This window comes from Dipodomys ordii, unplaced genomic scaffold (genome assembly GCF_000151885.1).
Source record: "Dipodomys ordii isolate 6190 unplaced genomic scaffold, Dord_2.0 Scaffold142, whole genome shotgun sequence".
In the NCBI taxonomy this organism is placed as follows: Eukaryota; Metazoa; Chordata; class Mammalia; order Rodentia; family Heteromyidae; genus Dipodomys; species Dipodomys ordii.
This window is the reverse complement of record NW_012267358.1, coordinates 3,372,940-3,400,683: the sequence shown is the minus strand read 5'-3', so window position 1 is coordinate 3,400,683 and position 27,744 is coordinate 3,372,940. Positions and strand designations below refer to the sequence as shown.

The 27,744-nt window shown below is 35.4% G+C and overlaps 1 protein-coding gene across 1 annotated transcript in view; it reads left to right on the top strand.

Annotated features, from left to right (window-relative positions):
• Tex11 (testis expressed 11) overlaps positions 1-27,744 on the top strand; it is a 211,350-nt gene that overhangs the window by 39,449 nt on the left and 144,157 nt on the right. Inside the window, exons 8-12 of the mRNA XM_013031614.1 lie at positions 8,118-8,203; positions 18,837-18,891; positions 20,667-20,762; positions 22,753-22,834; positions 26,446-26,524. Of these exons, the coding sequence (XP_012887068.1) occupies positions 8,118-8,203; positions 18,837-18,891; positions 20,667-20,762; positions 22,753-22,834; positions 26,446-26,524 (398 nt within the window). The remainder of the gene's footprint in view (positions 1-8,117; positions 8,204-18,836; positions 18,892-20,666; positions 20,763-22,752; positions 22,835-26,445; positions 26,525-27,744) is intronic.

Sequence of the window (27,744 nt, the reverse complement as noted above, 5' to 3'; positions counted from 1 at the left end):
TCCTAAAGGTGATGTACAGAAGGGTTACAGTTCCATAAGTCAGGTATTGAGTACATTTATTTTCGAAATATACTCAAATGTACTCTTTTTGAAAGATCACCTCTTCCCTTGTTTTCTCCTAGTGTTTTCCCTCCCAACCCCCTTCTCCCACATTGTATAGTTCATTTTCAACATAGTGTCTGGTAAATATCACTGCTGAATTAGTTCACCCTTTGTCCCACCATTTCTGTGCTTCCCTTTCCCTTCTCCAAATCAGGTAAACTTACATGAAAGACAAAGGTACAGAAATCAAAGATGGTGACAAAAGGGGAAAAACAGGAAAAAAAACCACAAAAAGCAAAATAAAAAACCTCTTGTTTCCTTTTCTTGGAGTTCATTTTGATAAGCATCATTTTATATGATCATATGCACATAGCTTTTGAGCCTTTGTGATCCTCTCCTAAGAATATCCTCTTTTGGTCTCACTGTGTGAATGTTTAGCATCCTGTTTATACAAGAATGATTACATGGAGTTTTATCAGAGACAGAAAACACAATTCTCAGAATCTCTTTACTCCTGGAAAATTAGAGAATTGTGAAAACAAATTTCTAAAATTCAAGTGGCTTACTGATACATTTAGAGAGAGTACACAAAATTGTTTAAAGATTATGGATTGCTTGCTATCTAAATATCTAATATAATCCTTTATAGATAATTTTATGAAGTTGTGAATAATCAAAAACTAAACTCTAAAACAAGTTAAATGTAGCTTCCATTTGCAAGTGTTCAAGTGCTTTATTTTTTGCCAAAGAAGATTATGACTACAGTACAATTTGATCAATGTCACCCTTTTCAGTATTCTCACCCATCTCTCCCAACCCACCCTTCCTGTGCTTCGATTAATTTTGTAGGAATATATTGAATTCTTGACTGCATTCTCCTCTCTTTCTATTCATTTGTTTACCCCTCTTCCCTTGACCCCACCCTACCCCTTTCAAGAAAGTACTCATTTCCTGGTATTTATTTTGTTGAACTTTGCCTTTCTAAGGAATTACATGTTTGAGTTCTTGAATCTTCCATATTTCAATTAGTACATTTGTGTACACTTGCATACCACCCATATACTTACTTATATTATTATTAGCTAATTCTAGCTTCCACATATAAGGGAAAACATGCATTCTTTATCTCCCTGGGCCTGACTTAGTTCACTCCACATATTGTTTCTAGGTTTTTCCATTTTTTTAACAAATGATACAATATCATTCTAATGGATAAGTAAAAATTTATTGTTTTCTTGAGGCAGAATCTGTCTGTGTAGTCCAGTGTGAACTCAGAACTTTGTTTCTCTCCTAAGTGCTGAGTTTAGAAGTGCTGGGATTGCAAGTGTGCATTATCATACCTAGCAGCTAACTTCCATTTCAAGTAAACACATCTATAGACACTTTTAGATGGTTGACAGAAGTATTTTGAAGTCAAACAATGAAATGATTAGAAATAATGGTTCAGTGTTCAGCTTCTGCAGGTACATGGTAAAAAATTACATAGGTTAATTGGGACATAGTGATGCTTTGTTGGACAGTACTTTCTTGTTTAATGAGAGACAGAAAATTCTATTTTGAGCATTTGTTTAAAGACCTTTTGGGACTGGGAATATGGCTCTAGTAGTGAAGTGCTTGCCTAATAGGTCCCTGAGTTCAAAACAAAAAAATAAATCAATTTCTCTACTTTGTTATTTAAGACTGAAAATCATTTGTGGCTTGCAAACAGTATTGAAGTAGGAGCTGCTCTAGTGTGACAAAATATGACATGTGAAGTGTCACAATTTCAGAGAAGTGAATACTCTGAAAATCAGTGTCATGATAGGTAAAAATAAGACTATGACAACATGATTTCAAAGGTCCCTTTAAGACAATAACTTCTAGTCTTCAATTTAGAGAAGCTCTGGGTCGTTTTCAAGGTGCTATGTGTGTCTACATGTATATTCTTTTTTACTTCTTTCGCTGTAAAATTTAGGATCTTAGAGTTCCATTTTGATTGTTTGGGGGGGAGGTGTTTTGGCTTGCCTTAATGTTTCACCATTAATCTTTCATTGCTTCTAGAGTTTATCTTCAATAATGAGTTTTACTTCATTGTAAAACTTTTATTGACACAAAGAAAATGGTCAATTTATTTCTGAAATTCTTCTTTGAAATCATGTTGTTTCAGAGTTTTATTTTAAAGATCAGTGCACTGACTTTCAAGCTTTAGCTAGATTTAGTGGTTGCTCTTTAGGAGCACAAAGCTTTTGTTCGATGGTATGATGTTAGGTATTCTTGATCTCTCGTGTTTCCAAGTTCATTTAGAGTGTACTAGTCTGGTTAAAAAAGCAGCAACTGGACTGGGGTATCTTTATGATAGTGAATCTTTATATCATGAAAGTGATATATTCTAATGTTTGTAAACTTTCTTTTTGCCATGCTAGGGACTGAACCCAAGGCTTTACTCAAGTGCTCTATCCCTATGCCCCAGGACTTATATAAAGGTTTTTCATGTCTTCAATATAGTTTTGTGATTTTTATAAAGATTTTTCACATTTAGCCAGGCCCTGGTGGCTCATGTCTGTAACCCTAGCTACTCAGGAGCCTGAGATCCGAGAATCATGGTTCAAAGGCAGCCCAGGCTGGAAAGTCTGTGAGACTCTTATCACCAGTTGACCATCAAAAAACTGGAAGTAGAGCTGTAGCTCAAGTGGTAGAGAGCTAGCCTTGAGCAAGAACTGTTCAGAGACAGAACCCAGGTTCTGAGTTCAAGCCCCATGACTGACAAATAAAATATTTTAAATATTTAATTGCTGTTGTCAGTAATAAATATTAAAGATTATGTTTTTCAACAATCACTGCTATATAAGAATTGTTAGTGTGTGTGTGTGTGTGTGTGTGTGTGTGTGTGTACTCGTGTGTGCATGCATGCATGTGCTCATGCTCACTTATGCTGGGGCTTGAACTCAAGGCTTCTTTCTCTTGGCTTATTGGCTCATGACTAGCACTCTACCTCTTTTTGTTGTTGTTGTTGTCGATCATGGGGCTTGAACTCTGGGCCTGGGCACTGTCCCTCAGCTCTTCAGCACTTCTGGTTTTCTAGTGGTTTATTGGAGATAAGAGTCTCATGGACTTTCCTGCCCGGGCTGGCTTTGCACCTCGATCCTCAGAGCTCAGCCTCCTGAGTAGCTAGGATTACAGGTGTGAGCCACCAGAGCCTGGCTAAGCACTCTATCTCTTCCAAGTCCAGACTTTTGCTGGTTAATTGAAGATAAGAGTCCCTGCCAAGTGCCAGTGACTCATACTTATAATCCTAGTTACTCAGGAGGCTGAGATATAAAGATCATGGTACAAAGCTAGCCTGGGCAGCAAAGTACAAGAGACCCTCATCTCCAATTAACCAGCAAAAAGCTGAAGTAGAGCTGTTTGTTGCAAAAAGCAAAAACCAAAAAGCTCAGTGACTGCTCACAGGGAATGGGAGCTCAAGACCAACGCCCCCCCAAAAAACCTCTCAGATTTGTCTGCCTGAGCTGCCTCCAAACTGCGATTCTCAGATCTCAGAATCCTAAATAACTAGGATTATGAGTGTGAGTCACTGATGCCCCATTAGTTTCTTTAAAATGTTTGTTTACTATCCAGCAAGTTTTTCAAGCTCTTTCATTAGTTTTATTAACTCTGTCTATAGGGCCTTTTAAATTGTTTACATTTATATGTTTTTACTGTCTTTTTGGTTCTGGCTCTTTTGCTACTTATTTCAGATGATAAATTACTAGAGGATAGAGACCTTTTAAAATATGCTTTGTAAAATAAGTGGATATTAAATTGTGTATCCAACAATACAAAAAAGAGACTCTTGAATGATGTTGGAAGGAAAGAAAACAATCTTGTGCAATGTTAAAGGTGGTAAATGAAGTGTAGAGAGAATAAAAGGCTGAATTAGAGTACCAAGGGTGATATGTAGCAGGAATAATTATGTCTATATCATTAGTAGGCCAGTAAGAAAAAACTTTACAGTTCAAATTGAGAATTTCTATTTTATTTAGAAGATAGGTGATAGAACTGTGCTATTAGGACAATTATATTTTTAAATCTAAAGGTCAATGCAATTATTTAGAATATGTATTTTTGATGGGCTTAAGGACTTGACAAGGGACCTAAAAATCTAGGGCAGAAAATTTCATAATGAGAAGAAATGATCAGATAAAGGTTGGAGAGGAGCTAATAGAGTGTTATTTGCTTAGAAGGAATTAATGAATTAAGTAATTCAACTCTCTTTTCCCCCTGATATCTTTTTTGTATCTCAAAATTAGATTAGGACTCATTGTTCAGTGATATAAAGGCAGAAGGTAATACTATATTGTTAATCAGGTGAAGAGAGAAAAATATTTGGAAAACTGAATCTATATTTTGTATCTTTGAACGCATGAGAAATAATGAATGAACTATGTTAATTATTACTGAGACATCTTAGAATTAGAGAAAGATGAATAAGGGAGGAGTTGAAAGGCAAATGTTTTTAAAACTAGGCCAAATATCACTTAGTTATTTCTTCTCTATTATAATTGAGTAAAATACAAAAATACATAATCTTAGCCCTGATTTTTTGTTGTTGTTGGTCGTGGGGCTTGAACTCTGGGCTTGGGCGCTGTCTCTCAGCTATTCAGCTCAAGGCAAGCACTCTAACATTTGAGCCACAGCACCACTTCCAGTTTTCTAGTGGTTTTATTGGAGATAAGAGTCTTACGAACTTTCCTGACCTGGCTGGCTTTGAACCGCCAGCCTCAGATCTCAGCCTCCTGAGTAGCTAGGATTACAGGCGTGAGCCACCAGCGCCCGGCCCTATAAATGTTTTAAAGATAAAATCAGAAAGAGAATAACTCAAATGTGAGGCTGAAGAAAAAAATAGGTTTTTTTCTTTGAATTTTGAAAACATAACTTACATAATAAGTTGTAGAAAATGATATTATTTAACTACTATCAGTAAAAGGCATATTCTGGACATGGTATTATGTGACTGTAATCTGAGCACTTGAGAGGCAGAAGCAAGAGGAGCAAGAGCTGACATGAGACCCTATCTCAAAAACCAGTAAACAAAACTATAGGCCTGAAAAGTAGGTGATTAAGCTCTTTTAACCAATAATAGCAACTGAGGTTTTTCTGTGTGTGTGTGTGTGTGTGTGTGTGTGTGTGTGTGTGTGTGCGCGCGCGCGTGCACCAGTCCTGGAGCTTGAACTCTGGGCCTGGGCACCATCCCTGAGCTTTGTTGTTCAAGGCTAGTGCTATACCACTTGAACCATCACTTCATTTCTGGCTTTTTGGTGATTAATTGGAGTTGAGTCCCATGGACTTTCCTTCCCAGCTTGGCTTTGAACCTCAATCCTCAGATCCCAGTCTTTTGAGTAGCTAGGATTACAGGCATGAGCCACCAGCACCAGACACAATTAAGTTTATTTATTACTTACATAGTCTCATTTTGTCCTTGTAAAGTAGGAATAGGTTGGAGTTATCATTTCTGAGCCAGTGACAGGAGGTTACTGGAGCTCTCATTTTGTATTACAGTGGATTTGTAGATCTACCTTTTTTGGAATGTTTTTGTTACTGTGTTTTTGCTGACAAAATCAGGTCACTTTCGTTTTCCCTCTCTCCCTCCCTGTTACCCTCACTCCTTCCTTTCCCTCCCTTCTTCTGTCCCTTCTTTCCTTCCTTTTTGGATGTGCTAGAGATTGAATTCAGGGCCTTTCTTGTGCTAGGGAAGCACTCTACCATTGACTCATACCTGCTTCCAGTCCAGCATATTTCTTTAAACATATTTTTATGAATCTTCTTCATAGCTCCTTTGAAATGTTCCACAAGGTCAGGGATTTTGTCAATTTGTTCACTGACGTATCTCTAGTTCCTAGAATAATGCTCAGTAGACAGTAGATGCTTAGTCAGTAGTTACCCTGAATATATAAATGAGTGAGTCAGTGGTGCAGTATTGGTAGTAAAAACATTTTGGCCATTGTATTAAAAATGCTGCAAGTCTCCTGAAGGATCTTTTAGTCTTTTAATAGCTTCATTATAAGTTTGCTATTATTTTGAATTCTTTTCTCCCCAGGAAGTAGAACTTAATATTAGTACATTTGAGGGTAAAGGGAGGGCAGAGACAAAGACTGAGGAAATTGAATAAAGGCTTAGTACACTTAAATGTTCTTCTAAAATTTTATTTTCCTTTGCCCGTGTGTAAGTTCTGTTGCAGGCCTCTCTGTATCAACTAAATGTGAGCGAAATTATTCTAGTAGAGTTACATAATTGAGGTGGCCATGTGTGAACCTCTGGGGTCTGGGGCATGTAATGAGTTAAACTGTTTTTTGTTGAAGTGTCAAGAATACCAATGGATTCTTGCCAGGCATACATTAAGAAGAGTATTCTTTGTTTTAGATTCAAATATACAGTAGGTCTGATGGGCTCAGGAAAGCATATAGAATTTCTACTTTTTGAATATACTGTACTAAACTTTGGAAGAAAAACAGGTCTTTGCATGTTACTTATGAATAAACGGTTTCAGATCTTAGATTCTTAATTGAGGATCTGCTTCTATAGTCTTGCTCAGGTTAAGACTTATAAAGGACTCCTTCCTTCATATGGATAGAGTCAAATTCTGGGTAGGTGATTTAAATACCAATGAGATCTTTAGATAAATTATTAGAATTAAGAAATCATTTTTATGTCATTTTTTTTGTTGTTGTTGTTAGTTGTGGGGCTTGAGCTCTGGGCTTGGGCGCTGTCCCTTAGCTCTTCAGCTCAAGGAAAGTGCTCTACCGCTTGAGCCACAGCACCACTTCTGGTTTTCTAGTGGTTTTATTGGAGATAGGAGTCTCATGGAGTTTCCTGCCTGGGCTGGCTTTGAACCGTGATCCTCACATCTCAGCCTCCTGAGTGGCTAGGATTACAGGCGTGAGCCACCGGCGCCCGGCACTATGTCATTATTTTGAGAGGTGAAATTCTGTAGAACATGGCACCAATGCAGGAACTGGGATGCTGATTAACTCTTAAGAATTTTTTCCTATAGGATAATTCACATACTTATTGCTGCTTTCATTCCAATGGGAATTCATATAAAGGGGATGTTTGTTGCTACTACACAGGGTCTATTAAAATAATTATTTCTAAATAAGCCCTATGCTTGGAAAATTCTTTGGATCTGCTTCAGAATTTGGAAGTTTTAAATTTTGTCTTAATTTTTATTTATTTTATTTTTTTGGTGCTGATCCTACGGCTTCAACTCAGGGCCTGGGCACCATCATTGAGCTTCTTTTGCTCAAGGCTAGTAGTGCTCTAACACTTGAGCCACAGCTCCACTTCCAGCTTTTTGTTAGGTTATTGGAGATGAGTCTCATGGCCTTTCCTGCCTAGGCTGGCTTTGAACTGTGATCCTCAGATTGGAGCCTCCTGAAGTAGCTAGGATTATAAGTGTGAGCCATTGATACCCATTCATTTGAATTTTTTTAAAAAGTCACACTTTTCTCCCTTCAATGGTAATTTTTTAGATCTTTGAGTAAACTTCCTACTTTAGTGTACCTGCATTCTGAAGCACTATAGTAGTGTATTATTTTGCTAGGTTGTAATTGGGTTTCTCATTTGCTTTACACAGGACCTTCCAAATTCTGTTCATAATATATTGTGATGTTTGCCATACATAACTAGGGTCTCAACTTTAGTGTCCTGTAGTTCTTCTTTAATCAAATTGAGAAGCTTTGGTAAGGATGGCTATTTTGATGTGCAGAAACATTTAGGTATGTTTTATTTTATTTTTTGTTTTTTGTTGATTGTGGGGCTTGAACTCTGGGCCTGAGTGCTATCCTTTAGCTCTTCAGCTCAAGGCTAGCGCTCTCCACTTGAGCTACAGCGCCACTTCTGGTTTTCTGGTGGTTTTTATTGGAGATAAGAGTTTCACGACTTTCCTGCCCGGGCTGGCTTTGAACTGCGATCTTCAGATCTCAGTCTCCTGAGTGGCTACGATTATAGGAGTAAGCCACCAGTGCCCAGCTAGGTATGTTTTAAAGACTGAACAACTGTTGATATTTTTACCTCTAAGGAAATAATGACTCAGACACATTTCTTTCTTTTTATTACAGATCGGCTATCTTCATGTGCTCTGTTACAAGTTTGGAGTTCAAACCCACAAGCAGAATAAATATAATGAGAGTACATTCTGGTTGAGGTAATGTAAACAAAAATGAATGTAAATTCAGGAATATTATCATAAAGATTAGTTAATCCTTACTATAGGGTACTTTGGCATAGTAAACATTTGCTGACTTCCAAAGCCAATATATCAAATTTATTTGTTAGTTTAATATATTCTGCCTATTATTATTGTTATTGTTAATATTGCTATTATTTTCTTGGTAGTGGGACTTGAGATCAGAGGCCTTATGCTCTCTGCTGCAGCTGGTAAACTACCACTTGAGCTATGCTCCTAATCCCAGATTTTTTGTTGGCTGATTGGAGATGGAGTCTATTGGACTTTTCTTTTAGGGCTGGCTTCAAACCATGGTCCTCTGAATCTAAGCCCCTGAGTAGCTTGAATTACAGGATTAACCACTGGTGCCTGGCTTTTTTTTTTTTTATTATTCTTTCATGCTGCTAGTTGATAGAAAAATGTATTAACCTCTTAATATATCATAAAAGAATTACTTCTCTATTACTCTTTGTATCTTCATATGTGTGTGGAATGTTGTTGTTTTGGAACTTATTGCTGTCTAATGACTCCAGAATATAAGGTGTCAGAAGGGGTAGGTAGGAGTAGGATCAGCTTGAATTATTAGCCTTTGGATGAATTTGGGTATTTTAGTATCAGTCAAGTAAGTATGTATTCATCACTTACTGTATGCTGAGTACTAGATCAGAGTTTATTCTATTGTGCGGAATCTATAACCATTAAAATAAAATACCTAGGAATAAACCTAACCAAGGAAGTTAAGGAGGAAGAAATTGAAGAAGACTGCAGAAGGTAGAAAGATCTCCCATGTTTATAGATTGGCAGAATTAGAGTTATAGAAATGGCCATACTGGCAAAGGCATTCTATAAATTGGTCAAACTCCTTATGTCATTTTTCACAGAGATAGAAAAAACAGTCCAATAATTCTATGGAAACACAAAGGGTCCCAAATAACCAAAGCAATTCTGGTCCTAAAAAGCAATGCTGGAATCATTAGAGTTCCAGACTTCAGACTTTACTACAGGGGCACAGAGCTTGAAACAGATCAGAAAACCAATCTACTAGAAGACTCAGAAATAAATCCTATCTGATATTTAACAAGAGTCAAAATGTATGCTGGGAAAAAGAAAATCTCTTCAAATGTTGTTAGGAAAACTGTACATCCATTCAGAAGACTGCAACTGGACCTCTGTTTGTCATCTTGTACTAATGTCAATTCAAAATGGATCAGAGATCTCACTGTAAGACCCCAAACCTTGAAACTACTGCAGGAAGGAATGAAGGATAAACTAGAACTTACTGGCATATACAGGATCTTCTTGAGTAGAATTCCAGAGGCTGAGTAAATTGGAGAGAGAAGTGACAAATGGGAATGCATCAGCTAGAAAGGTGCTACACAGCAAAGAATATAGCTAAACAAACAAACATAAAAACCACACAAAAAACCCAGCTTATACAATGAGAGATCTTTGCCAGCTATTTGTCTGACGAGGGCCTAACAGAACATACAAGGAGCTCAAAAAACTTGAACCCTTAAAGAATCAATAACCCAATTAATAAATGAGCCAAGGAGCTAAAAAGAGACCTCTCAGTAGTTAAGAATGACCAATATACACACGAAGAAATGTTCAGTGTCTCTGGCTATAAAGGAAATGCAAATCAAAACAGCATTGAGATTCCACCTCACTCCAGTCAGAATTTCTGTCATCAAGAATGTGAATAACAATATGCTGGTGAGGTTGTGGGGATAAGGGGAACAGTTTTTACAGCAGGGATCAAGTTTCATTCTTATGGATACGCAATTCTCCAAGTATTATTTATTGGAAATATTATCCTTCAATACATGTTTTTATCATCTTGTTTTGAAAATTTAATGTCTGTACATGCTTGGATTTACTTCCAGGTACTTTATTCTGTTCTATGTGACTGGCAATGTCTCTGCAGAGATATTTCTCAGTGTGGGGGATTTTTGTCTGTTCTATGTTTGTTTTTATGCTTATAATATGCTATTTTGGCACTACAGCTTGTGTTATATTTTAAAGTTAGTATAGTGCCTCTTTGTTCTTTTTGCTTTAAGATTGCTTTGGCTATGGAGATTTTATTATAGCTCCATATGACAGATTACATTAGACATGTAGATCATTTGAGTAGTATTGTAATAGTGATTCTTATTCCATAGGTTTCTGAGTTTTTTCATCAATACATTACAGTTTTCTTTATAAAGATCTTTTACCTTTTTGGTTAAATTTATTCCTAGGTGGTGGTGGTGGTGGTGGTGGTGGTGGTGGTGGTGGTGGTGGTGGTGGTGGTGGTGTGTGTGTGTGTGTGTGTGTGTGTGCCTGTGTCTGTCCTGGAGCTTGAACTCAGGGCTTGAACACTGAACCTGAGCTCTATTTTGCTCAAGGTTAATTGGAGATAAGAATCCTGTGGACTTTCCTGCCCCAGCTGGCTTTGAAATGCAATCTTCAGATTGCAACTTCTTGAATAGTTAGGATTACAGGTGTAAAAAACCAGTTTCTGGCTCACATACAGAATAAAAAATATATAATTTTATTATTATGAAAGTATTGTGCAAAGGGATTAAGATTTCAGAAGTGAGGTAATGCGTACATTTCTTTTTTAGACAATGTCACCCCTTCCTTCGCTTTCCTCTACTGCACACTGATTTTAATAAATAAAATTTAATGACTTTATTTAGTTTACATTAGATATTTACACATTCTTGAAGAGGAGAGTCCTTTGCTTTGCAGGGTAATAACAGTGATAAAATATTTTTCAGCCCTTTGTGTGGGAGCGCAATGCTTTCTTTTCCAGAGCATGGTTTCTTATGCTTTCTTTCACAGTTACAAATTTACATTGTTTTATATTTTAAAACAAAAATCATTTTTGCTGGGTATTTTTGGATGAGAGTCAGTGGCTGGATGAACAGTATGACAGAGGAGAACTAAGTTTTAAAATTCTTTTTCAACACCATTTTTTGAGGGGGTGCACTACTGGGATTTGAACTTATCCTGTGCTTGCTGAACAACTGCTTGAGCACTTGAGTCACACTTGAAACCCTTACAACACATGTTTTTTTTAAGTTTTAATTTTTTATTGTTACTATAAAATGATATACAGACTGAACACATAATTCAGGTAAAGAGTACCTTCCTTTTTTGAACAATGTCACCCCTTCCCTGGCTCTCTCCCAGTTTTTCTCTCCTGTCCCAACATAATTTTTAATTCTCTGAATACTAATGTGAAACCTGTCTCAGTAGCTAACTTGAGTTAGTCCTTGTTGGTCACAAATAATTATTTAGAATGTAGTATCCCTGTTTGTATAAAGCCTTTTGAATGTCTCATAAAAATCAAAAGAACAAATTTCGTTTTTATTTTTGTCAGTGGTGGGGCCTGAACTCAGCCTGGGTGCTGTCCCTCAGCTCTTCACCTCAAGGCTAGTGCTCTACCATTTGAGCCACTGCGCCACTTCCGGCCTTTTCTATTTATGTGATACTGAGGAATTGAACCCAGGGCCTCATGCATGCAAGGCAAGCACTCTACCACTGAGCCACCTTCCCAGCTCCAAACAGTAAATTTCATAGTTGTTAGGTTTAATGAACCTGGATTTTGCAATTTGTATGATATATTTAAAAGTGCTATTATTTACCATATGTACAGTAAGCATGGGATAGTTTTATTATTTCTCAGTTTTCAGTAATGTTATATATGGATATCACTAAAGATCTTATAATAAGAAATAAAGAAAATAGAAATGTTAATGGTTCATTATTAATGGTCGATTAAAATGAGCTCAATGAAAATTGGTATAAGTTTTAGGTACTATTTAATATTAAGTTTTTTTATTTTCCTTCTACAGTTAGCCTCAGATCTTGAGGATTTGATATTACTGTATATAACTATGCATTATAATCTAGAGAAAAATCTCAGAGTGGACAACATCTTATCTAGTTAATTGTGAATTTTTCCTCCTTTTTTTTGGTGTATGTTTGTGTGGGGGTGTGGGAACTAGGCTTGAACTCAAGGCCTGCGTGCTGTACCTTAGCTTTTTCTCTCAAGGCTGATGATGCTCTACCACTTGAGCCATAGCTCCAATTTTAAGTTCATTACTATATACCACAAAGTCTTTGCCTGAAAAACAAGCACACTATTACTTGTGTCACAAACTTGTAGTGAGGAAAACGTAAGTGGCACAACAGTAATTTGAAAAGTTAAAGATATTATACTATGACATGCTACTACGATAAATTACTAATTCTAAAACTGAGCATGTACAAAACTATTTCAAATGTAAAATGGAATGTATTAGCACCATCTGGTGGAAATATAAGGAATTGAGTACTAGCAATTTCTAATTTAATGCAGTTAATGATTTAGGGCTGGGAGACATATTACAGATCATCTAGTTCCAGAATTTAGAAACCATTTCTGTGATTCTTTTGAATTCTACTAGGATAGCATCAATATCTTCTTAAAGAGGAAGAGAAAATTTTTACATAATTCTCTGAGATTAATTCTAAATGCAGAAATTAAGCTTTAAATAATTTTTTTGCTTAATATTTTCTTGTAAGATTTTGTTTGAAAAAAATTTATGTTTAGAAAAGGCTTGAATAAGACAGATTTAGATCAATTTCAACTCTGTACAGATAAAGAAATAGAAATATAGTGAGAGTAAGAGATTTAAGAGAACATAGCCGAGGCATTAGATTTGTAGTCATTTAGGAACAATCTTCCTCTAAGGGTCAGTAGGGACCCTTTCATTTTTGATTTTAACAATTTAAATCCTATTTCTAGTTTTTTTAGTCATGTATCTAAAAGTTTGTTAATTTTGATCTTTTGAAAATACCAACCTTTGTTTGTTGATTTTTTTCTATTGCTTTTCATTTATCTATTTCATTTCCACTCTAGTCTTTGTGATTTTTCTTCTTTGCTTATTTCACATTTAACTTGTTCCTCTGTTTTAAAGTCTTTGAATAGTGATTTGATATCATTTTTCTTTATTAATGTTGAAATTTATAGCTATAAGTTTTCCTTTTAAGCATTGCTTTAGCTATAGCCCATAGGTTTATAGTTTCCTTCTTATTCACATCAAGATATTTTCATATATTACATGTCATTTATTCTTTGGCCCATTTGTTATTTAGGTATTTGTTGCTTAATTTCCACACTCACTAATTCACTAGATTTTCTTTTGTGTTGATTTTTTTTACTTAATTCTAAGTTGACAGATAACATACTTTGTATAATTTCAATTCAGTTAAATCTAATTGGCTTCATGTGGTCAGTATATGTTCTGATTTTAAAGTATGTCATGTGCACATTTGAGAAGAATGTTCTAGGTACAGTTGACAAGAATGCAGGTAGTGTATACTGTAGATATCTGTTAGGGTCTATTATGTTTATAGTGCCATTTAAGTCTTCTGTATATTTTTTTTAATTGTGAAAATACTGTACAGAAGGGTTACAATTACATGGGCAAGATAATGAGTACATTCCTTATCAAGCATTGTTGCCTCCTCCTTTGTTTACCCTTCCCATCCCTTCCCATCCCCTCTACCCCCCCACATAATCCTCCCCCCCCCACCAAAGTTGTAAAGTTCGTTTTTTCACATAACATCTTGTATATCTCATTGTTGCAATGGGTCCACCTGCATCCCTATTTAAACAATTTGTTTTTTCCCTTCCCCTCCACAAATTATACCAACATCAAATACAGTGAAAGCAGGGGTTATACCGTGGGTGATGGACATACAAAGCAGCAAAGAAATCATCTTATAAATATGTTAGAAACAATCGCATGAAAGAAAAAAATTGAATACTTATCTTGGGGTTCATACTTTTTGATATTCTAGTTAGTTGCTCTCTCACTTGTTGAAGAGGGGTATTGAAAACCCCAACTATTATTGTGGAATTATATCTCTTCTTTCAATTTTGTCCTATTTCCACCAATATTTTGGGGGCATATGTAATTTTCTGAAAGGATTGTTTATCATAAAATAGCATGTCTATCTCTGAAGACAATTTTTGTCTTGACATCCATTTTGTTGATACTAGCATAGCTCCTCTAGCTCTCTAACAATTGTTATTTACATGACATCTTTTATTTTATCCCTTCACATTTTAATTTTTTGTATTTTTGAATCTATTCTGTATTTTATAGACAGCATGTGATTGGGTCTTGTTTTTAAAAACTAGTCCAAAAATCTGCCATTTGATTATATTGTTTAACCCATTTATACTTAATGTTATTATCTTAGGTTTATTTGACATAATTACTTTTTTTTATCTGTATGTCTCACGAGTCCTTTTTAGTTTTATTTCTGTACTACATCCTTTTTGTCTTAAATGGATAATTTTTAAATTAATGAAACACATCTTACCAAGAAAAATAAATATTGGTTTAGGATGAAAGGTTGGAAAAAGATCTTCTAAGCAAATGATCCCTGAAAGTATGCAGGAGCCTCTATACTCATGTCTAATTAGTAAGCTTCAAATTTAGTCAGAGGAGAAGAATAAGCTCTCTTTGTTTTAATAAAGGGAGCAATCCATGAAGAGGACATAACAAGTCTTACCATTTATGTACCAAATATAAGTTTACCCAACTTTATTAAACAAACACTATTGGACTTAAAACACAGATAGACCCCCTCCCCCAATACAGTGATAGAAAGAGACTTCAATACCTGACTCTCAGCATAAACAGTTTATGCAGGGGGAAAAAATCAACAAATATCAGAATTAAATGACACCTAGACTAATGGACATGACAGACATCTACAGAGTATTCATCCAGAATCTATAAAATACACATTCTCAGCAATCCATGGAACTTTCTCCAGATTAGATGATATTTTTGGGCATAAAGCAAATTTTAGCAAATATAACAAAATTGAAATGATTCTTTAAATTTTATCAAACCACAGCAGAGTAAAAGTAGTGCTGTGCAGCAAAAGAAACAACAGAAGATATTCAAACACATAGAAATTAAACAACATAGTTTGAGCAACACATTTAATGGTAAGTGAGTCCTTGATGAAATAAGGGAGAAATCCAAAAGTAGAAACCAGTGAGAATGAAAACACAACCTACCAGAACCTCTGGGAAACAGCAAATACAATGTTAAGAGGACAGTATATATATATATATATATATATATATATATATATATATATAAATGCCTACATTAAAAACAGAAACAGAACAAAATAGAAATATCAAATAAATAGCCTAATAATGCTTTTCAAGTGCCTAGACAAACAATAACGAGCCAAACACCAAACTAGCAAATGGAAAGAAATAATCCCTAGTTCATGGATTTATGAACTAGAAAAAGAATGAAGCCAGGCACTAGTGACTCACATCTGTAATCCTAGCCATTAAAGAGGCTGAGATCTGAGGAATGCAGTTCGAAGCCAGCCTGAGCAGAAAAGACCCCAGGAGACTCTTATCTCCAATTGACCACTCAAAAACTTAAGGTGGAGCTGTGGCTCAAGGGGTAGAGCGCTAGCCTTTAGCACAAAGAGGCTCAGGAACAGTGCCCAAGCCCTGAGTTCAAGTCCCACAACCAACCAAAGAAAGAAAGAAAGAAACAAACAAACAAAAATTGGTTCTCCAGAATGATAATGTTGATTAATCATTAGCCAATCTGACTAAAAGGAGAATGGATATGATAAAAATATAAAAATAACTAAAATTAGAGACAAAAATAGGGATATCACAACATTTACAAATTAAAGTCAGAAGATCTTACTGGAACACTTTGAAAAACCTACATGCAAATAAACTGGAAAAGGTGGTTGAAATAGATAAATGTCTAGATGCATTTGATCTACCAAAGTTGAATCAAGAGATATAAATCACTTAAATAGATCTATAACAAGTAATAAAATTGAAGCAGTAATAAAGATTCCTCCAAAAACGAAAATCCTAGACTTGATGGATTCACTGCCCAAAATTTTCCATAGAGGGCTGGGAAGGTGGCTCAGTGGTAGAGCGCTTGCCTTGTATGCCTGAGGCCCTGGGTTCGATTCCCCAGCACCACATAAGCAAAAAGAAAAAAAAAAGCAGGAAGTGGCGCTGTGGCTCAAGTGGTAGAGCGCTAGCCTTGAGCTAAAGAACTGAGGGACAGCACCCAGGCCCAGAGTTCAGGCCCCACAACTGGACCCCCCCAAAAAAAATTTTCCATAGAAAGAGAAGGAATACTACCAAAATAATTCTATAAAGTCTGTATTATACTCATTCCAAAACTGGACAAAAGTAAAACAAAAAGAATTATAGACCATCTTTCTGATGGTCTATAAAAACTCTTAGTAAAATTCTTATAAACAAGAGTTCAGTAGCACAATAAAAGTTCACATTTCATGATCAAGTTTTATGTCAGGTATGCAAGGTTGGTTCAACCTATATTAATCAAAGAGTATAATAAAGCACATAAACAGAATCAAAGACAAAAACCATATTATCTCGATTGAAGCAGAGAAAGCCATTGACAAAATTCAACATTTTCCAATAAAACTCTAAAGAAAATAGGAATAGAAGGAATGAACCTCAACATAATAAAGGCTACAGTATACAAATCTAGAGTGAATGTCATACTAAATGGGAACAAACTAAAATAATTTCCTCTAAAGTCAAGAAACAGGGTGTGATGTTATATATAACATATTGTACACACACAGACACACACACACACACACACACACACAGAGAGAGAGAGAGAGAGAGAGAGAGAACAATACCCTTAGGCATAAATTCCTCCTTTCTCTGTACATGTAAAATGTAAAATCAGACCCCTCAGGAAGAAATGCAGACATCTTCCTTTTTACCTTCCCCACCCCCAAAACCTCTGTGCCATATGATTACAGCTAGAAGCAAGAGTATGGTCTGTTTCTCCTGGAATGTCATCCCTGCTGAATGAGTGGATGCTAGAAGAATGTTAGCCCGTTTCTCAAGGTACCTTCTTGAACTGGAAGGTTTTCCTGATGGAATAGATAGGGTAAAGGTGAGCAGGGCCCCAGTATTCTTAATCTGTCATAGCTGTTGTAGTTGTTAAGCTGAGTAGTAGGCAAAGGAAGCCAAGACCTCTCAAGTTTGCTTGCTCCAACCAAGTAGCATTTCAACGCTGGCTGAAAATGGTAAGGAAAGCTGACAATCTACCATTTCAAATACAAAACAGCCTGGATTCTAGTCACTGGAGAAAGAAGAAAAGTCCATCTTCTTGACTACAACTGTCTGTTACAGCTTCCATCAGGATGGATGGAAGCAGTTCATAGGTCAAGTACTTTAACCTGAGCATTGCTGTTCATGCTGAGAATTAGCCAACTTTCATTAATATGTATTTGCCTATTTTTATCTTCCCTTGGGATAATTTCTGAAGACTTTAAATGCTTGTTTTTTGTTTTAATGTTTAATTTTCCATAGAATGGTTCTTTCACTAGGAAGTGTCTTGAAAGTTTCTCATACTGCTTATTGATAGACAGTTCAGTGTTCTAAATCAGACCCCTATGAAAAAGGTCTTACAGTGATTAGGCCAGCATTATGTCCTTGTTAAGATGCTGAAAATTCACTTTTCTCAGCTCTAACTCTGCAGTTTTTGTGTTTTGTTTGCTTTTGATAGGGTCTCATTATGTAGCCCAGGTTGGCCTAGATTTCACTATGTAGTTTCAGCTTATTTTTAAAGAGATTTTGTATTTTAAAGTATTATCTTCAGTTTAGTTCAATTCACCAAATTTCATTGACATACTCCCATGGAGTACCAAACTTGTTTTGCTTTTTCAGTTTTAGATTTTGAAACTCTGAGACTTATATTAGCATATTATTTGTGGTTATTAGATTTACCCATAGACAACATGATTTGGTAACTAATGCAGCAAACTAAAAGTCAATTTTACTTACTCCTCATGCTTTCTAATTTTAAATATTAATCTAAGATATATTAAAAATCAGTTGGGATTGGAGGCATGAATCACATTGTAGAGCACCAGGCAAAAATGAGTAAAAGCAAGCATCAGACACTGAGTTTGAGTCCTAGTCTCGGGGAAATAAAAGAGAAAGAAATCACTCCTACTTTGTTGGTTAAAATCAGGTAATTCAGGTACAAAAGGGAACTACTGAATATTGTTAATATATTTGTTTTGGTGAAAACAGCTGTAGCTGTACTTATTTATTTTAAAATATATTTATATATTTATATTTCTTATACATTGAAGATGTGTTCATTAAATAGAGCTCGCGGCATAGCCCAAGTGGTGCAATGTCTTCATTCAATCTCCAGTACTGCTCCAATTATACATCCATTAAATAAAAGCTTGTGTGTGTGTATTTAAACTATTTTAGTAAACAAAATACATACACACATGCACAGATATCCAAGTAGAAATAAGCATTAATGTAATTACAATGTCAATTATTAGGTATCTCCTAAGGAAATTTTGGTTTTTCTATAGTTAGAATATTTTGCTTTATAAAATTGATTTTCATATCTCAGTTGGCTAATAATTTGTTTAATGCATAGAAAATTGAAATAAAGTATGATTGTGCTTGGCCTTCTTTGTAATATATAATCTTGAAAAATTATATATACCTTGAAATGAGTATGTATTTATACATACTTTTTTCCCTTTTTAATTATAGCCAAAGCTATGATATTGGGAAGATGGATAAAAGTTCTATTGGACCAGATATGCTGGTAAGGATCCTATTAAATATTGGATTAGGTTGAAAAAATATAGTTTATAATATTTATAAAGTCATAATATTCTAACGTCCCATTTGTGATTAGATTATTCATTGGGCACATCATTTAATATCTGAATGAATTAGTTTGCAGAAAATTTACATAATAATATAATATAACTCATAGGTTCAAAATGTACTCATGAGTACATATATGTTTATATACATATAATATTTTGGAAAATGTTTGGGTTTTAGGTTTTCTTTTATTATTACATGTTTAATTGTTTGAGGTTTTCCTGCCAACCACCTAAATAGAACATGCCTGGGTATGAATGCTACTTTAAATATTTAATAAATAAAATGTGATTATGTAAGCAAATCTAACAAAATTACTACATGCCATAGCAAAATGGAAAATTTTGAATATATCTTTGTACCATTATGATATGCCAATCAAAATGTAACTGAACATCTACATTATATATCTAGTACTGTGAAAATGGGAAAAAGAAAAATGTGAAATATAGCTTCTACCCTTATGTTTGAAAGATAAAAATAATGCAAGTGAATGTAATGAAATATTCAGGCTTAAAAATGAAAGCTATTGGACTGGGAAGGTGGCTCAGTGGTAGAGCACTTGCCTTGCATGCTCGAGGCCCTGGGTTCGATTCCTCAGCACCACATAAGCAAAAAGAAAAAAGCTGGAAGTGGCACTGTGGCTCAAGTGGTAGAGCGCTAGCCTTGAGCTGAAGAGCTGAGGGACAGCGCCCAGGGCCTAAGTTCAGGCCCCACGACCGGACCCCCCCCCAAAAAAGAAAGCTATTCTGATTCATTTCAACATGGATAAACTATGATAGCATTACATTAAGTGAAATAAACCCTTCATAAAAAAAAAACATACCACATGGTTCTACTATATGAAGTACCCAGTGTAGTGAAATTTAGAGACTAGGACGTACAAACGGTAGGGAACATTGTTTAATAAGTCCAGTTTCAATTTTGAATGATGAAGAATTTCAGAGATGGATAGTGGTGGTGGTTGCACAACTCTGTAAAAATATGTAATACTGCTGAACTGTATACCTAAAATGGCTAAGATAGTCAAAATTATGTTTATATTATCACAATTAAAAATTTATAAGGCTGTGTATGTAGCTCAGTGTTATAGTGCTTGCTTAAAGTTCATGAGGCCTTGAGTTTGATCCTTAGCACTGCAATAAATATTGAATATGCTAATATATCATATTTAGTGACATTGTCGCTTAACCTAATATTATATAACCATGAGACTGAGTGAACTGTAATGATTATAATGGGATGTTTTCACATATAATATTTAACAAAGAAAGCTAGACACATGTTAGGCACAATATCATGTGCTTGTTAACCCAGCCACTTAGAGTCTGAGGCAGGAGGATTGATTGTATGAGCCTAGGAGTTCAAATCCATATCTTTGAAGGGAACAAGGTCCCATCTCAAATACACACAGAAACACACACACACACACACACACACACAGAAATACAACAGCAAAAAAATCAAGATATAAAATAATAAAACACATAACTGTATTATTCCATAACTGTAAATGGCAAAAGTAGGCATTTGATGTTGGAAATATCATAATCATGAGATATATCTTAAAACTATGTGGGTTTTTAAAGATGTGGATGGAAAAGATGGTTGTTTGGAAAGATGCCCATCACTGTGTAAATGCTAGTCAACTATTGAGTTGTAGCTTATGTTTCAGCTAAATGTTTTTATTTCCTTTTTTAAAAATTATAGGCTAAAGTTCTGCGGTCCCTAGCCACTGTTTATTTTGATTGCCATACTGGAGAATGTTATACTAAGGGCATCATTGCTATTAATCTAGCAAACAAGGTATAAGCAATTTTTACTTTTGAATATTAATACTTTTTTAAAAGCTTTGATTCACCTTTTAAAATCCAGTTTAGTCATTTGCTTCAGTATTCCTCCTAAAAATGGATTGTTACCATCTGTTCTGTGTACCAGAAAGGCAAGATAAAATATTGTTGTAATCTAAATGTCTGTGTCCTCTTAAAATTCATATGTCCAAATCATAACTTTAAAGATTACAGTATTATGTTGGGACTTGGAGGTAATGATGTTATAGTGAACTTCTCTATGATGGCATTGTGCCATTATAAAAGAGGCCCAAAAGGGAGCTTGATTATCTCTTTTCCCATGCGAGGACTTAAGATAGGAGAAAGTAGAGTTTTTGAGGAAGAAGGCTCTTACCAGATGTTCAGTCGGCTGGTACCTTAATATTGGAGTTCTCAGCCTTCAGAAGTATGAGAAGTAAATTTTGTTGTGTATGTGCCACCCAATTATGGTATTTTGTTACAGCAGCTCACAAGGACTAAAAACAAACCTTTGAACTCCATTGAATTTTGAGAGCAATTTTTAGATTTCTTGCTCAAGGCTGGCCCTCTACTACTTGAGCTACAGCTACACAGCTTTTTGGTGGTTAATTGAACATAAGCCTCAAGCACTTGCCTGCCTGGGTTGGCTTCAAATTAAGCTCCTCAGATCTCAGCCCCCTGAGTACTTGGGATTACAGGTGTGAGCCATGAGAACTGACTCAAACAATATCTTTTTTGGTTGTTGTTCAAGTCCTATATCTTGAACTCAGGGGCCTGGGAGCTGTCCCTGAGCTTTTTTGCTCAAGGTTAGCACTCTATCACTTGAGCAACAGCTCCACTTCCAGCTTTTTTTTTGGGGGGGGGAGGTGTCCAGTCGTGGGGCCTGAACTCTGGGCCTGGGCGCTGTCCCTCAGCTCTTCAGCTCAAGGCTAGCGCTGTACCACTTGAGCCACAGCGCCACTTCCGGCTTTTTTCTTTTTGCTTATGTGGTGCTGAGGAATCGAACCCAGGGCCTCAGGCATGCAAGACAAGCGCTCTACCACTGAGCCACCTTCCCAGCCCCACTTCCAGATTTTTTTATGGTTAATTGAAGAGTCTCACCGACTTTCCTGCCCACGTTGACTTCGAACCATGCTCCTCAGATCTCAGCCTCCTGAGTAGCTCAGATTACAGGCATAAGCCACTAGTACCTGCACTTTTAATTAATTTGTGTTTTTATTTTATAATTTTAAATTGTTGTTATAGAGGTGATATGCATAGGGGTTACAATTACAAAACTCAGATAATGAGTACATTTCTATTTGGACGATGTCACTCCTTCCCTCACTCTCCCAGTTTTGCCCTCCCCTCCCCAGCCATGTGCACTTTTAATTTTAACCAGTTGTTTAAAGATGTAACCAGTGAAGCAAAACTTAGAGCCAGCCTGTTGTCTTAGGGCTGGCTAATAACTTGGAAACATTATTTAGAGCATATTGTTAGTAACAGCAGACATGACATGCATATCCTGTAAAAAATACATTTTTAATTTTATTCTACCATTGTTTACAAAGGACTTATTAAAATCTCAAGAGTTTTTACTTACTGAGAATATGGCTGATAGTCACACAGTAAAGATATTGACCTTGCCATTAAATGTTTGTCACTCCATAAAAGTGTTTTCTTTTTTAATATCTTTTTTATTTTAGTGTAAAGATGATATATAGAGGGGTTACAGTTACATGAGTAAGGCAATGAGTACATTATTTGTTGGTTGTTGTTACCCCTTCTTTTCATGGAAGTGTCTTATTAGACTTTTCCTAGTATTATTTTGTTTAGATTCAAGAAAATAAGCTTAGGGATAAGCCAAATGTTGGTATGTGGTCTTTTATAATTCTGATTTTCTTTGATCTTGAGTTATCATGCAGTGGTTGAATAAAACAATTACTGTACTTGAAAATTGTCTTTTAAATTCCAGAGTTATAATATTGTGATTTCTTTATTTAAAATAGGAATTTTTACATCCAGATGGGCTTTTCTTAAAGATGAAAATCCTATTGAAAGCTGAAGCAGCTAATGTCGATATCCTTGAAGGTACCATCTGTGTGTGTGTGTGTGTGTGTGTGTGTGTGTGATTCGCAAACATTTTGAAATATCACCACCAATTAGTTAAAGATAAGATCTTTTGTAGTATACTCACAATAGGTATAATTTAGTAGTGGCTGAGAAGGAAACTGATCACGTATGAAAGGGATTATCAACTAGGAAGGAAGAGAAAAAAGAACAGCAGCAAATTGAAAAGATGGTTTAAAAAGACTGAATGAAAGCAATCAGTTTTCTTTTAGTCTAGTGGAGAATTTCAGCTATCCAAGCATTCTGAAGTCTTAACATCCCTGAAGAAAAATCACCTTTTCTGGTAGCAGTGAGGGAGTATTTTATTGAGGAGCTTGAAAGTGGGGATTGATACTAAAAAAGTGCTGAGTGAAGAGAATAATGAGATCTGTGTCCACAGCCAGGCTGAGATCTCCCAGGCTTCACAGTTGCCAAAGGAAAAAGAGTACCTATTAATGGAGAGAGCTTGTCTAATAATATAATGTTTATAATTACTTATAGAATATTATTTCCTGCTTTTCATAATTCTTAAGGGTACATAGCACAAAAGAATATTCTGATATATGGGTGTGTGCTGACAAGGCACTTAATTTTTCTGTGCTTCAGATTTTTCATCTTAAAAAGAGATGGGCTCTGGTGGCTCACACCTATAATCCTAGCCACTCTGGAGGCTGAGATGGCAGTTCGAAGCCACTCCCAGCAGGAAAATCCATAAAACTCTTATCTCCAATAAACTACTCAGAAAAAGCAAGAAATGGTGCTGTGGCTCTGGTAGAGCACTAGCATTGCATACAAAGAGACTCGGGGACAGCACCCAGAATTCAAGCCCCAGTACTGGCAAAATACATAAATGAATAAATAAATATATGAGGTTTAATAATAGTAGTAGTAGTAATAATAATAATTATATATATGTTGTGTTGCAACTGTGCAATGTATCTTATATATTTTTTATTACTACTACAATTACTACTTTGTAGCTACAGTAAAAGAAGCAAGATATGTCCGTGCACACTGGCTTATAACAATATTTCAGTTTTGTTTATTCATATAATTTTCTTTAAATTCTCTTAATGTACACGTTTTAGTATATTATCAGTCTTTAAGAACTGAATTATTTACATATATAATTGTTAGTATGATTATGGATTATTCAATGAATAATCACTTTTAATAATTAGGACAATAAATTTAGAAGTAGCTCTGAATTTTAATGCTAATTTAGTATTGATAAATATTTCTGTGAGCTTTGGAATTTTAAATACTTGAGACCTTAGAAACTCAAATGTAGATCCTGCATAACTGGATGACAGTACCATCTTGCATACACAGGTGGAAAATGTTATGAATTAAGGAGACAATTCCACTGTTTTGCTTTAGAGGAATAAACAAGCCAATTCACCTATTGAATGAATAGGCTTATTCATTTTAATACAATATAGAAAACTGGGTAGATTATTGGAGTCATCAAATTTGAAGTTGATTAGTTTTGAACTACAATTTTTCATTACATTTTTTATCCAAATATATTTAAGACGTGGAGTTCAACAATGATTGTTGTTTAAGATTACTTTCACTTAACCTAGAAACTCCTCTTAGAGTAAAAAGTTAAGTTACAAATTAGCAGACCACCCTTCATCAACCCAAATTTTAAATATTTTTAAATAATAAAATTGACTTAAAATTTTATTACATTGAGAAAATGTATGAATTTTTCATTTTTGTAGTCTGCTTTATTTTTCTTGATGGATTGAATCCAGGATTCTAATGCTAGGCAAGTGCTCTACCAAGCATTTACATCCCAAGCACTAGTTTATTTATTTTAAAAATAATCTTTGAGCCAGGCACTGGTGTCTTACACCTGTAATCTCAGCTACTGAGGAGGCTGAGATCCGAAATACAGTTTAAAGCCAGTCTGGGCAGCAAAGTCTGTGAGGCTCTTATCTCCATTTAACCACCTAAAAGCCAGAAATGGAGTTGTGGCTCAAGTGGTAGAGTGCTAGCTTTGAGCAAAAACCTCAGGGACAGTGCTGGATCCCTGAGTGCAAGCCCCACGACTAATACCAAAAAACAAAGAAATAAAATAATATCTAAGTAGTTGCACAAAGGTGTTTCAATTCAACATGTCAACTTATGTGTACAGTGCATCTTGATCAGTGTTACCCCTTTCATCCTTCTTCTGTAAACATCTATCTCAAATCCCACTCATCCCTCAAGTTTTCTGAATATTATGACTGTATTTGCCTACCCTTTCTCTTTCCATTCATCTCTCCTCATTGACCTCATCCCCCGAGACAAACCATTATCATTTCATTACTAATGGGAAGAACTTCACTTGTAGAATGAATTATCTAATTCCTGGCATTAAAATTATATTGGCATTTTATAGTAGAAAAATATCTAAAAATATGCACTTTTTATTATGACAAAATATCACAAATTCTCTAAGAAAAATTTGGAGATTTAAAAACATCCATGGTTAGTTAGGCACTGGTGGCTTATGCCTGTAATCCCAGCTATTCAGGAGGATGAGATCTGAAAATCATAGTTTGAAGCTAGCTTTGGCAGGAAAGTCCATGAGACTTCTATCTTCAATTAATCACCAAAAAGCTGAAAATGGAGCTGTGGCTTATGCGGTAGAGTGCTACCTTGAGCAAAATAGCTCAGGGATAGCATCCAAGCTATGAGTTCAAGCCTGGAGTATGTGTGCATCAAGCCTGAGTTCACACACTGGAGTGTGTGTGCATTTTGTTCACTGTTAGTTCCCAGTGCAAACACAATTCCTAGCTCAGAAAATATACTTATTAAACATTTGCTGAATAACTATTGACTGTTTACACAGTCACTAAACTCAACTGGAAAATTTGAAAATCCATTTTCAGTACTTTTGCTTAGTCTATTCTGTGTGTTTATTGACAGTGTTATATTCCAATGATTCACTTATTAGTCATTTTTATATTAATGCATATTCTTTTTCCATGCTATTTTATACTCAGTAGTTTTAGTAATTGCATGATAGTTTAAGGCTGCTACAGGGTTTTATATCTTCTCTATTGTTATAATAAGCATTGTTTTTAATGTCTTTATTTGTAAACCGTTTCCCATTTTTCAATTTCTGAAATAAAGGGAATAATAGTAACACTAACTATAATTTATACAATGTTTACTAAGTACATTGCTATATTATATCCCTACACTGGCTCATGCAAAAAATCCTCTCAGTAACACTAAGACATTGGTAGCATATTCCTTATATTGCAGATTACATATTAAGGTGCAGAAAAATGAAGTGATTTGGCTATGCTTTATGGGTACAAATGGCTTATTGAAGTCAGATCCCAAGCTTTTGTCCCGAGTGTTCTTATCATATAATGTTTACCAATTGCTTTGCAGTAAGTTACTTTGCCATCCATAGTAAAGAGGCTGTGATACCACTCTATTTCTAGTTTTGGGATATTTCTACTTGAAAAGATGTTGATGAATTGTTAGGCAAAGTATGGTGTATGGAAAACTTTAATAAGGAATTTTGAATAAAAGAAAAAAACTTCATGAAAATGAAGACGTTAATTTTATTCTATTTTTTCTTTTATTAGCTGTTAGAGAAGTACTACGTTGTGAAATGAGTATTGACTTCTGTCTTAGCATTGCTAAGCTGCTGATGGATTGTGGAAGGTACAGAAAAATTGATTTTTTTCTCTTAAAGACTTACATTTTCCATGGCTTTCTTAATTTGCTTAGTTATATGTATGTATACACACATACTTTTGTGAGCATATTTATTATTGTGCTGATCACTTTAGGTGGTACTGCTTCCTTAGTAATTTATACAATAGTAAACAATTTTGAAATTCATATTATGTTTGAAGGAGATAAAATGAAATAAATAAAATATGACTTTATAAAACAGGAGTTGCTTGCTCTAAGTTAAGCTGTAGGCCAGAATAATATTGAACAAGAAGAAATGAGTGGGTACGGTTTTGAAAGCTATATATTTCTCTGAGATTAATAATGTCAAAAGAGACCTTGAGAATTTTACAGACCTTTCAATGTTCTCAGACTTCAGTGCCATTGGAATCACTGTGAAATAACCACTTGCAAAGATATTCAACTGTAATTAGCCATCATGGAAATGCAAATCAAAACCATAATGAGAAACCACTTCATATCCACTAGGATGACTATACTAAAGAAAAACCCAAGTGATAGCAAGTATTGATAAGGATGAAAAAATTGTAAAGCTCATATAGTGCTGCTGGGAATGTAAAATAGTGCATCTGCTTTGGAAAATGGCGTTAATACACTGCAGGCTCCCCATTAAGTTAAATATAGAGTCATTATGTAACGGTAAATTAGTTAATGTTTTTGTCATTATAATGAAATGCTTGTGGTAGGCTAGTTATGAAGAAAAGGGATTTCTTGAGCTTATAGATTTGAAGGGTCAAGGTCGTGGCAGTGGCATCACCTTGCTTGAGGCGTGTTTCCTCAGCCAATGGCGATGATGCAAGCATATGCGTGAGTAAGTAATTCCATCCTAGTACAGTCCCCAGAGAGGGACTGAGGTGTCAGGCTTAAGATTTCCTACCCATTTACTCTCATAAGAACTCCTTCCAGGACATAGGCATATCTTTGAAAGGGCAGCACAACCGTGGCCTAAGAATCCAACCCAAGGCATCCTCTCAACACTGTCATGACTTCAAGGCATGAAACTTTGCAGAATACACCACCTCTAAGTCATAGTCCTCCAAGAACATCCTGAGCATGTAGTCATACAAAACTTGTACCATATGCCAATAATCATGGCCACATCATTCATAGCTGTCAAAATGTAAAATAACCCATATATCTGTCCATGACATATGGGAGAAATTGGGTCAAAATACAGTCACTAGGCC